The 13,403-nt window shown below is 31.5% G+C and overlaps 1 protein-coding gene across 1 annotated transcript; it reads left to right on the top strand.

Annotated features, from left to right (window-relative positions):
• Positions 1-8,263: 8,263 nt before the first annotated feature.
• LOC133035670 (uncharacterized) lies at positions 8,264-11,612 on the top strand. Its single transcript, XM_061111758.1, has 2 exons — positions 8,264-9,169; positions 9,259-11,612. The coding sequence occupies exons 1-2, from the start codon at positions 8,264-8,266 to the stop codon at positions 9,733-9,735; spliced, it is 1,383 nt and encodes a 460-aa protein (XP_060967741.1). The 3' UTR covers positions 9,736-11,612.
• The last annotated feature ends 1,791 nt before the right edge of the window (positions 11,613-13,403 follow it).

Here is a 13,403-nt window from a genome sequence, read left to right as displayed (position 1 = left end):
AAAATAGGCATGGAGAGTATTGATAAATCCTACGTCTATTCTGACACAAGTTCTAAAGGCCAGATATTTCCCACAACAAAGTTTTTTAGAAGCTGCAAAAAGCTCTCATCCATCTCAAATATGGCGTAGTATAGTTTGGGGTAAGGAATGTTGGATTTTATGCCCTAAATAAAACTCATTTCAATATAATCAAATTTACTTATTAATATAGATCAGAAATAACATTTAATGTTGCATGGTTCACATGATTTATTTCATGATTATATGTACATAATGTATGAATTCTATTTAAGTCCAGAACATATCAATTTGTTAATGATTATAGTGTTGTCAACACAGTGGAATATAATCTTAATTATATGTTTGAAAGTTTATTCCCTGATTTGTCAGAACACTGGATTTAGACTGACATGGTATAATCAGCGATAGGTATTCTTACACCTTGGATAAGTGTTATGTCCTTTCCAGGACATTGGCAAAGTTTACCAGCATCAGATGTATGGAGTATACATCGGAAGGGACCGATATTGAACTTTGATTAGATATATTAGAATTTACCGTAATATCTAATTCAATATCAACGACTGATCCTAGATCAAATGATCTTAATCCTGATATGATTAGGTTTAATCTCAAGAGTGTTATTCGTGTTCTTTGATTTGTTAGTTAAGCCTACTTTTGGGTCAGGGTGATACGTACAGTTTGGGAACACGGTAGTGCAATTGAGTGGGAGCGCTAACATAAATATGGAATCTATAGCTTCTATCTGGCGAATAGAAAGTAAAGGATGATTTCCTTCGAGCTTAACCAAACGAAAATAAATGGTGGAGATCTCATTTCACTTAGCTAAAATATCATTTATACAGGGTTAAGTGTTTTAAGGATAAAATACATTGTAGGGTGTTACGGTAATTTAATCGCTTTACAGTGTAAATCATCTATATAGAGGATCATTGATCACATTAGGGTTATAACAATAGATAACTAATGATGTGTCTATATCGTGGAACATATAGAGCGTTCTATATACTGAGAGTGCAATTCTAAATTCTATGCGTGGATTCAACGAAGAATTAATAAGTCAGTGAATTTAAGATATAAATTCTTGATCTACTTATTGGAAGCTCGGATATATAGACCCATGGTCCCCATACTAGTTGAGACCATACTGCTTGTAAGACTCAGTTAATTGATTTTGATTAATCAATTATAATTCTAAAGTTAGACTATGTCTACTTTGTGAATTTTCACTAAGCAAGGGCGAAATTGTAAATAAAAGAGATTCTAGGTTTATTTATTAATTAAGAGACTTTATATGTCTAATTAATAAATATATTAAATGACAATATTATTTAATAGTTAATTTTAGTTATTAAATAATTAGAATTGGCATTTAAATGGTTGAATTTGAAAATTGGCGTTTTTGAGAAAATCAGATGTAGGAATGATAAAATAGCAAAATTGCATAAGTGAGGCCCATTATCCAAGCCCATGGCCGGCCACACTTTATCGGTTTTATCATTTATTTTTTCATTATTTTAATGCCAAATAATTCTAACCTAAACCTAGGTGGTTACCTATAAATAGATAGTGATGACTCTCATTCACACTTGAACTTTGTCAGATGAAATTGAGCCTCCTATTCTCTATAGCCGAAACCACTTCCCTCTTCTTCTCTTCAATAATTTCGAAATCCTTGAGTGAATGAGTGAGTGCCCACACACATCAAGTGGTATCTCAATCATAGTGTGTAAGACTGTGAAAAATCAACCAACAAGAAGGAGATTCAGCATCAAAGGAAAGAGAGAAAGAGATCCAGGTTTAGATATTGATAATGCTGTGCTACAAAAAGGAATCAAGGCCTAGATATCTGAACGGAAGGAGTCATTATATTCCGCTGCACCCAATGTAAGGTTTACTAAACTTTATATGTGTTTGTTTCATTGTTTTAGAATTGATATTAGGATGTTAATGAAACATACTTGTTAGTAAATCAAGATCCTGGTAAAATATATCCAACAAGGAATTACTTATTAAAGGATTGAGAAGGAGAATTGGGAATGGTGCTAATACAAGGGTGTTGAAAGATCCATGGATTCCTCGTCCACCTTCCTTTTTACATATTACAAAGGAAGTTGGTGATCTTATGATGGTGTTAGAATTAATAGAGCAGTCAGGACAATGGAATAAAGATCTGATTCACCAAGTTTTTAGTACTCATGACTCACAACTCATTTTATCAATTCCAATTACCCTGTTTGAACATGATGATGATTGGTTATGGCATTTTACTAGCCATGGCCACTATTCGGTTAAGAGTGGATATAATCTGGCAATAGGAGGAGAAAATTTACAACCTTCATCATCAAATGAAGGTATGGCAGCTTGGTGGAGTTCACACTGGACAATACAAATTCCAAAGAAAATTTTGCATTTTGGATGGAAAAGTTTTCATGAAATTTTATCTTCTTTTAGTGGTCTACTTCGAAGACATAGCTCACCTCATATAAATTGTCCTATATGTGGTTTCGGGAATGATACCAATGCACATGCAATTTTCTGGTGCTCCTTCTCACAAGGTATATGGAAGCAAATGAGTTTTCCTTTTCTTGCAAGCCCAAAAGAGGACCTGACCTTTAAAGGAGTACTACTGTATGCATCAGAAATACTTGAAAAAGAAGCTTTTAAGAAAGTGTTAATTTCAGCATGGAGAATATGGTTTGAAAGAAATAAAAAAAGTCATGGAAGAACTATAAGAACTCAACACCAAATCAAGATATGGATCTCTTCCTATTATAATGAAATTTGTCGAGAAAGAAATAAAACTAAAAAAGGATTTTCAACTGGGTGTACTAGTGAGCAAAGTAATGCAGAGACAGAAGTTATTAGCTAGAAACTATATGTGGACGCAGCGATATCAACTCCTCAAAATGTGATTGGTTTTGGAGCAGTCATTTTCTCCTCAGACAAACAAATGAAGGTATCCTTATCTAAACCACTACAAGGTAAATCATTCCAATTTAATAAGTATTATGCTTTTCTTATAGAAAAGACTGGGATAATACGTACAATTTTAAAATAATATAGTAAATATCATTTTGGTCTATTTTTTAGTTTTAAGTTTATGCTTCAACTTTACTTATGAAGGTATAAAAGGATGTAATAATAACAAGTGTGGCTGCAACTTAAATATTTTTAACTAAATAATTCTAAGTAGATTTTATCTGGATAAAATTTAAAGAATTTTAATAGTTATATGTTTTTTCAAAATAGATATATGATCTCCTTTAGCGTGGGGATTATTTAAATTTATACTATTATATTATCATGCTAAAAAGTTAGGTAAAGAGTCAAACCAAAGGGGTTTCCCTTTGGTTTTGACTCTATAACAATTATACTCTAAAATTTTGAGTTTTAAAATTAAAAGTACTTATTGCTTTAAGTATCTCATTAATTTGCAAGTTTCTTTTCAGTTTTCCGGGCAGAAGCAGTTGCTTTACTAGTAGGTTTGCGTTGGGCTCAAGATGTGGGACTTCCCGTGGAGAGGGTTTTTTTCTGATTCACTTTCTTTGGTCTCAGCTTTGGAGGGCCAGACAGTGTATTTAAATGAGCTGGGGGTTATCTTTTCTGATATTAAAGTCATGTTGTCTAGTTTTTCTAAGGCATCTCTTTCTCATGTTAGCCGTAACTTTAATGTTGAGGTTCATAGATTGGCTAAAGATGCCTTTAGGATAGACAATGAACTTTCTTAGATTAAAAAAATCCCCCCTCCTTCTGTGTAACTTTTGTTACAGTTGTTACCTTAACCTTTATCGGTTACCCCAACCACAAAAAAAAAAAAAACAAATTATGGTATAAAATAAGAGTGACATGGAAAAAAAATGTCTCTATGTATACGCACGCAGACAGTTTTTTGTGACTGTACATACCAAAGTTTTTTTTTTATAAAAAACAAAAACAATCAATGAACTAATGGCACGTTTACTAAACTGTAATTGGAATCAGAATCATCAATGGAAGAAATGAGTCGGATAAAAATATAAAATAATCAGAAACAATATTTTATTTTGTTGTTTACTAAACTAACCGGAAAGGAAATCAGAATCATTTTATTCTATTTACATAATCAGAAAAAGTAATCAGAATGACTTAATTTGACTAAATTGCCATTATTAGAGCATGTAATTATTTTTTATTTATATATTTTTGAAGGACATATTTATCTTTTTTATTTTTAATTAATAAAAATATAATTAATATAAAGTAAGTTAAGGAAAGGGAAAGGTATTCTTTATGAAAATGGGGGAGAATCTTTCTCTTTGTTTTCTCCTTAATTTATGTGAGTTCCACTAATTTTTCCCATTCCAAAATTTAGTAAAGAATCAATCCCATACAATTGATTCTCATTATTCTTTTAGTAAACATGCCATAAAGGTTAATGATTAGTATTTTTCTTTTTAGTTGATATTATTGAAGGAGAGAAAGAGAACGAGAGAGATGTATAAATCAATCAAATAATAAAACTAATAATATTTAAATTATTTCTCAAAATTATATTGCAACTTCTAGAGAGATGTAAATTAACTACGTAGTGGTCTCAATCAAAGTTATTTCCCAATAAACGTGGTTCCGGATGTTTAGCTTTCTCTTTTTCGAAAGTGTATATTGTTTGGTACATAAAAAGCAGATAAATTTTTTTAAAAGTATATTGTGTGGTACATAATAAAAATGAGGAGTCTTGTCAGCCCAACAAATACAATACATGAGCGCGCGTAACTCATCCCGCCGCGTACCGCGGAGGTTGTAATCGTTGGCCTGGGATATTATATTTTTTGAAACTGAAAACGATGAAATATAGTAAGAAAAGAACCTAACGGTCATTACAGAATAAAGATTCTGGTAGGGAGGAACATCCATCAACCCAGAACTTGAATGAAGTAGATAAAGCCCAATATTGGCTAAGTTGTGAGCAACATAATTTAACTACCTAGAAACATACAGCAATCAAAAGAAACAGCCAAAGTTTCCAAATCAGAGACAACATTACTAATCTCCCAATAGTTGCCAGCATCCTATAAGAAAAGATGTTTTCATAATACCAAAAAAGTATTATAAAAAGCTTTATTAAGGAAAACTGTGCTATTAAAGATCATGAACTTTTTAAGTTATTTCACAAAAACAACAAAAATTACAAAAATACAGTTTCACAAAATTTTAAACATTTTTACGATTTTTTTTTATTTTATTTACAGAAAATACGATTTTTTTATGTTGTAATCTTGTTAATTTGTTGTTCATTTTTTGTTTTATGTATGTTATTTTTTGTTGTTATTTTGATGTTATTTTCATGTTACTTTTATGTAGTTTTCTTGTTGATTTTATGTTGTTTTCGTGTTATTTTTTAGAAAACCGTAAAAATGTAAAAAAATATTTTTTGAACTATAAATATTTTACAAAAAATGGTGCCTCATATGTAATTATAATGTATTCTATCACTTAAGTATTATTGAAAACTCATAATACTCTTTCTCACTTATATTTTAAACATTTTTGAATATACTATTATTATATACTTTTTTGCATAATTTTATTCTGAAAATTAGTTTTGAAAATAATTACATATCGAAATATATTTACAGACAAAAAAAAAAAAAACTTTTTACTCAAACTAATAAATATAGTGTTATAACCAAAGTAGTTTATGAAAATGGTTGAGATGCAAAATGGTCCTAAATTTGGAAAGTAAGTTAGTAAATGTCCACTTTTTAAAAAAATTAAGAAAATGGCCAAATCTAATAAATTAGCTAATAAAAATTATAAAAAATATATTATCACATATTTTTTTAATAAAAATATATATAATAATAAAATTAGGTTATGTAATTTTTTTAGTATTGCATATTATTATATTGTAACAAAAATAAATAAAAATATTAGATCATGCAAATATATACAGCAGTATTAGATATATCGTAGTACTGAAAATTAATATACCTTAGTAATAAAATTATATACCACAAAGAAATTATAACAATACTAAATTAATACTCAAAAAATATATATATCATGCTAACAAAATTATATATACCACCATTAAAATATGAATACATACCAAAAAAATTATATATAATAAAATAGAAACTAAGTATCATATTAAATAAATGATATATGACAGACAACAAAAATTATATATACCATACAAGAAAACGTATATACCTACAATAAAAAATAAAATAAAATACTATAATATTATTAAAAAAAATTATATATATCATATTAACAAAATTATATATCATCTTTATGTATACTAAAATAAAAACTAAACATGCATTATCTAAAATAAAATGATATACTATACAATAAAACTTATATACCATACAACATAAAATATATACCTTACAGTAGAAATATATATAATAATAACAACAAATAAAAATAAAAATATATAAGATGCTAATAAAATTATATATCATGTCAACAAAAGTACAATAGAAAATAGAACTTGAATATTATATAAACAAATTATATACCGTATAACAAAAAATACATATACCATTCACCAAAACATATATACAAATAATAATAATAATAATAATAATAATAATAATAATAATAATAATAAAAATATAGATTACTAATATATATATGTATGTATACTATACTAACCAAATTATATACCACAATTAAAATATATATATACATACCATGACCATTGTACATAATAAAATAAAAACTAATTAAATATTATTTAAAATAAATAATCATACAATCAAAAAATATAAAAATAATAATTAAATATATGTAGCATGGCAATAAACATACAACCCAATTGGCTAAGTTGTGAACAACATAATTAATTTAGAAGTTTTTGCACCAGGGAACCTAATTTTGCACTTATTTACGGATTTGGCCTCGCTTTAAATAATACGGTTTTATACCGTTTTTTTTTCAAATTTTTTATGCCACGTATACCGTTTGATGTGTTATAGTTTTTGTCCATATCTGATACGTGTAATACACGTTTATAGGGATATAGCTAGATTTGTCTTTTTCAGTTAGTCCCAATCAGTCACGATCATTTCCTTCTTTTTCTTTAATCTTCTCTCTCTCTCTCATTATTCAGTTTCAAAACGTTTTTTGCTTAACCAGTCACGATCTAAGATGGTTTATTTTCTCAAGGTTCTATATATTTTGAATTGATCAAGTAAGAGTTCTTTATGTTTCTGCATTTCTTTCTTATTTTTTTTTTCTGTTCTTCTTCTTTAAGTTTTTCGAAATAGAACTGATTTTTAGGGTTCGTTTTTGTGATCTGTAAGAGTTTGAATGTGGTGGTATGGCGATTACGAGAAGTTCGATTTCTCCATCACCGTCTGGTTCGAAAAGAAAAGATGTTGGTGATGAAGAAGGCAATGTGAGGAAAATGTCTTTGGGTGATGATAAGAGTGATGATTCTGTGAGCAGGGATGTTGTGAATGAGAGGAGGAGTAAGAAGAGTAACGATCCTGTGTCTAAGGATGTTGTGAATGAGAAGAGTAAGAAAATTAACGAGAAGGTTGCTGAGAGTGTGAAGAAGAGTTCAGTGAGTTCTTTGGCGAAGAAAAAGAGTCGTGTGCCTGATATTGCTCCTGATGATCGTAAATCGAAGAAGTTAAAGTTGAAGAGTGTGGCAGAGGTTGATGAAGGAGATCTGGAATCTGAGGATGAAAGTAGTATTGCGATTCCTTCGAAAGCCAAGGTTAGTTTGGTGTTTTTTTAGTGAAGATGTGTTGTTTTTTTTTTATTAGTTGATCAGTGACTGTTTTGTTTGTTTTTTTATTGTATCATTTTTTTTTTTGTTATTTTAGACTTTTTATAGGGTCTGTTTTGATGTTTGGAGGTTGAGATGTTTGTTTTTTGTTTTTTTTAAAGGTTTTTTGTTTAGAATCTTTTTAGATTTTTTTTTGGATGTTGTTATATGTTGTGTTGGAAAGTTTCTATTTAGTTTCTTTTTGTATAGTAGAGTGTTTATAGTGTATTTGTAAGTGTTTTAAGTTTTGCTGAATTTTATTTGATATGGAAAAAATGGGAACCGTTGTGTTTTTTGGGTTGGTTTCTTGTTCTGTTAAGGCAGTTAGTAGGGGGATTTAAGGTTTTGTTAAAGCTGGAGTGTAGTCTCAACTAGTTAAGTTGTAACAAAAGAGTTCATTATGACATTATGTTTTAAACTGTTCATGTGTTTTATGCGGTGTAAGTGTCTATTGTGTTGCTTTTTTTGTGATTTTTAATGGTTATATGGTACACGATTATGTTGCAGTTGTGGGAATTTTACTTGAAGCCAGAGGAAAGATTTTGTGGTAAAATCATATTCTGGGCTCATAATGATGATGTTTTAGTAGATATTAGAGCAAAATTGACTGAGAAGCAGCGTGCTTTGTTTGTTGCAACTTGTTTTGGGCATTTATTGGATATTCAGTCTTATAAATTGCAGCATCAGATTTTTCACACTGCATTGAATAGGGAAGTCCATCAACCAAATTCGAAAGAGATGTGGTTTGATTTTGGTCATGATAGGGTTCGTTTTGGTTTAGGGGAGTTTGCTGTTATTAGTGGTTTGTTGTGTAAGGGTGATATTGATATGATGAAGTATGTTGGGAAGGGAGATGTGTTTGTAGACAAGTACTTTAGTGATATGACTGTGACTCATGGAGCCGTTAAGCAGCGTTTTCTGAGTAGTACTTTTAAAGATGATGACTTTGCAGTTAGGATGGCGGTGTTGTATTTTGTTACTAACTACTTGTTAAGCAAACCTCCAGATAAACATGTTAGTATTGAGTTGTTACATTTGGTAGGTTCGGGTGAGTTTGATAGTTTCCCATGGGGCAAGGTTGTTTATGATACTACATTGTACTATTTGAGGCTTGGTTTGAAAGGTAAGAAGGGTGCTAAATTGAAAGCACTTGCTAAGGCAAAAGGAATTGATAAGAAGGGAAGTGATTCAAATTGTAAAACTTACAAATTGGCTGGGTTTCCTTTCATCTTCCAAGTTTGGTTGTATGAGGTTATTCCTCTTTTTAGAAGTCAAAACATTTGTACTTTTGACCCTTCTTCAACATATAGGGTGTGTATGTGGTCCAGTGCGAAAGAAGTTACTTCAAGTGAGGTAGAGAGGAAAATCTACTTGTCATCTAAGGTATGGTTGCTTTTTTTTATTATGTTATTTTGTTTTGTGTGTTTTTTTTCATTATCTGTTTTTTGAGTTATGTTTTGTTTGTATTTCAGCTTTCAGTTACTCCTGTGTTTCCTTCTGCTGAGGAGAATGAGAAATTTGATCTTACTGGATTTAATTTTTCTTATTTTTCATTGTCTGATGATGATTTTGAGAGTGTGAAAGTACCTAAGAGGCAGTTAGACAAAGGTGAGTTTTCAGGTGTTAAGGAAAAAGTTACTGTTGGGGGTCCTATGTTTGATGATGTTAAACATTATGTGATGCGTATTATCAATAAGCAATCTGAGATTGGGAGTTCTTTGAAGGATTTGAGGAAGGATATTGATGATAAGTTTGTTCAATTTGAGAGTAAAATGAAGGCTCACATTGATTCTAAAATTGATGAGGGTTTGGTTTTGTATTTGGATAAGAAGTTTTCAGATTTAAATGATGTATTGGAGGGCTTGAAAGATTGTGTTACTAGTCAGGTAAAGTTCATTTCCTTTATTATTATTTTTTTATTTTTTAATTTTTGTGTGTTTTTATTTTAATGTTTTGTTATTTATTAATATTTGTTTTAGAGGTATGATGATCAAAATGGTGGTGATGGGAGTGATGATAGTGGTGGTGCGGAAGATGATGGAAGTGATGGCGGTGATGGTGGTGATGGCGGTGATGACTATGATGGTGGTGATGGTGGTGATGACAGTGGTGATGGTGGTGATGGGGACGATGATAAATCTGATTCTGGGAAACTTGATGATATTGATGTGGAAAATGAGGTACTGATAGGTTATTTTTTGAGTTTTTATGTTGGTTTTTTATTTTATTTTAGTATATAATATAATGTTTAGTTTCCATTCTAATAATTTTTCAATTTTTATTTTGTTTGTAATTTGTATAATTTTTTTCATACGTGTTTGTCATTGTAGGATGATGGTGAGGGTAATGGTGCAGTTGTTGATGATTTGGGTGGTGTTAAAGATGATGGTGCTGAAGTTTATAAGGTGTTTTTATATATATTTTTTTAAAATGTATTATTATTTGTGTTTTTAGGTTTTATTATATATTTGTATCTTTTTGCTGTCTTTTTTCAGGAAATAAGACAAATATCAGATGTTGTTGTTAATGAAGTTGTCGATCAGGCTGGTGATCAAGGTGCTAAGGATTGCATGGATAAGGTTTTATTTTTTATTTATTTTTGTTTTATTATGCTTTTGTATTTTGTTTTGTTGATTTAGTAACTAATATGTTGCTTTTTCAGGTTGGTAATGATCGTCCAAGTTTTGATATTATGGGTTCCTTGTTGGCCCAGTCTGAGAATGTTGAAGATTTGTTGGAAGATAAAAAAATTGTTGGGGATGACAATGTTATGGAAGCATCTAAAAGGGATAGTGAGAGCACTGACGATGGTATTACATCTGCTGAGATGTTAATTATATCAGAGAAAGTGGATGCTGTTTGTCATGATTATGAGTTGAAGAAGAGTATGGTATGATTTGTATATATTTATGTATGATTAATTTTTTAATTATTTTTAATTTATTTTGACTTTTTGTTTTGGGTTTTCATATTATGGTAGGAAAAATCCAAAGTTATTGATTTGGGTAGTGTTGGTACCCCAAGGGATTTGCAAGGTGTTATTAGAATTGACTCTGGGGATTCGTCCGGAAAATCTGTTAAGATTGGTGAAACAAAGTATTTGAAAGGTCTACACCCTTTCAATTCTGAGTTGCTTGATCCACCGCATTGTCTTCAACAAGATTCATTTGATGAGTGGTTTCTTGATGGCTTTAATGACCAGAATAAGTATTGTTTTTTTTTTTTTACATAAATTTTTTTGTTTGATGTTTATCTGTATATGGATATTCACTAATCTGTTACTTTTAATAGGAAGAAGAAGTTTGTTAGAGGAAAGGACATGTTGGATGCACCTTTGGATTTCTCAATTGATTCTGTTAGTGATAAATGGTGGTTTTATGATCTATTGACGCCTGGGAGATGTTTGTCTGACTCTGTGAGTGTTTTTATATATATTTTTGTATCTTTTTTTATTGTTTGTATGTTTTTTGTTGTTGTCTATAATTTATATAATTTTTTTTTCAACATTTGGATGTTATATTTTACTACTTGAGAAAGAAACTGAAGTATGATCCTCGGGTTACTGTTTCTGCAACTACGACAGATTTTAATTTTTACAACAAGGTGTTTGAGTTGTATGAAAACTTTGTGAAGTCTAAGAAAAATATTGATTCTGTGCCTAAGAGTAAGATGGTAATTGAGTATATGGAGGGGTATTGTATGTATGCTAATACTCGGTGGTTGTTTGTTGATTATGTTTTGATATATGTTCATGTCAAAGATGATCAACATTGGGTTTTAGTTGTTTTTGATATAAAGAATAGGTGTCTCAATGTCTATAATTCAATGTGGTCGAAAAGAGATGGTGACAAGACGACAGGATTGTATATCAGACCTCTTGCTGTTATGTTGCCAATATGTTTGCATTTGATGGACTTTTATAATCGAAGGGAGGATATTGACCGGAGCAAAGGTTGGGTTAGAGGGAAGAAAGACAGTGAGAAGCTTGATGTGTTTACTGTGACTAATCTGCCTCAGCAATTGGATAAGTAAGTGTTGACTGGATTTTTAGCCAACCGACTCGGAGTCGTAATAAATGAGATTTAAACCAAAATCACAATAATAAATGCAATTAATAACGCCGGAATTCGTAATAAATGTAAATAAAAGACACCGGAATTTAAAGAGGTTCGGCCCCGGATGTCGGTAATAGCCTACTCCCCTTGAGTTTTATTGATCTGAGTTGCAATAGTCAAGAACAAGCTCTTGATTGCAAAGAATGAGAAATCTTTAATTTTCTAAGTGTTTCAGATTGCGGATCCCCCTCCCAGGTCATGGGTGACCCCTTATATAGAGGAAGGGGGGTCGGTGCTTCTCGCTTCAGGAGACGCGACTAACGCGGAGCCATCTCAACCGTCTCCTTGATTTTCGGAGGCGGTTGGAGTCTGATGTTTAGGAAAATATCCCGCTATTTTTGTGGGTTGACAACTGTCTTTGAGCCTTTCGCGGGATTTTAATATTTGAAGGAGTCACTGATGACAAAGGTCCCTTATGGGTGTGACATGGTCGTCAACCACCTTTGAGGATTAAGCCCATACTTGGGGGTAACACCCTCGAGACTCTCGCTGAGGGGGGGGGGGGGATGACCACTATCATAGTTAGGTGACTCCCCCATGATCCAACTTGAGAGAAAGGGGGGGACCCAAGTTAGGGGGGGGGGGGGTCCCTCCCCTTGAATCTAAGTTGGGGGGGTCCCCCCCTTAAACCCAAGTTGGGGAGGGGGGGGGGGGGGTCCCCCCTTAAACCCAAGTTACGGGGGGGTCTCCCCCTTAAACCCAAGTTTTCTCTTGGGGGGAGAAGAACAAACACCCATATTAAGGGGGCATCTCAACAGTCATGACTTGGCTCCTTCTTCATTAATTTAGTCCCAGTATTTTTGTGCCACGTGGTATTATTCTTGACACGTCATCGTCGTCAAAATTTGGGTAAACATTTGCCCCCCAAGTTTCTAGCGGTATGACCATACGGTAGAAACTTTCTTTGTTGTTCGGGTCTTACTTCTATTGTTGACAGCTTGGCACAGCGGCACCAAAAATACTATGCCTATACTAAAATATATTTTTTTTTTCCTTTTTTTAAAAAAAGCAAATAAATAATTCCCACTCACCACTTTTCACATTTTACAATATAGCCCAATAATAATTTCCCAAGAAAAATAAATTACAAGAGAATAAATAAATTTCAAAGAAATATAACCATTTACAAAGAAATGACTAACAAAAATATAAAAATTGCTCATTAGCCCTCAATGGTAGTGGAGGGTTATAATAGCAATTTTGGGTTAAAAGGCCCTCTTTTTGCAAAAATAAAATTCCCTATGTAAGAGAAAAAGATGACAAACCTTCACATTTTAAAAAAACCATCTCTTTCATTTTTTGCTCTTCATTTTTGGGGTTTGGCATCTTCTCACCATTGGAGGAGATTTTGAAGCTTTGAAGTGATTCTTGGACACTTGGTGGAACATTTCTTCACTATGGGTAAGTTTCTAACTCCTCCATAGTCATTTTTCTCATTGAAATCATGTTTTTGGTGGAATTTTTGAAACTTTTTCTTGGTTTTCTTGCTATGGCCGAATTTG

Source organism: Cannabis sativa, chromosome 3, assembly GCF_029168945.1.
Source record: "Cannabis sativa cultivar Pink pepper isolate KNU-18-1 chromosome 3, ASM2916894v1, whole genome shotgun sequence".
NCBI lineage: Eukaryota > Viridiplantae > Streptophyta > Magnoliopsida > Rosales > Cannabaceae > Cannabis > Cannabis sativa.
The sequence above is the reverse complement of the archived record's forward strand: the minus strand, read 5'-3'. Positions and strand labels throughout refer to the sequence as shown.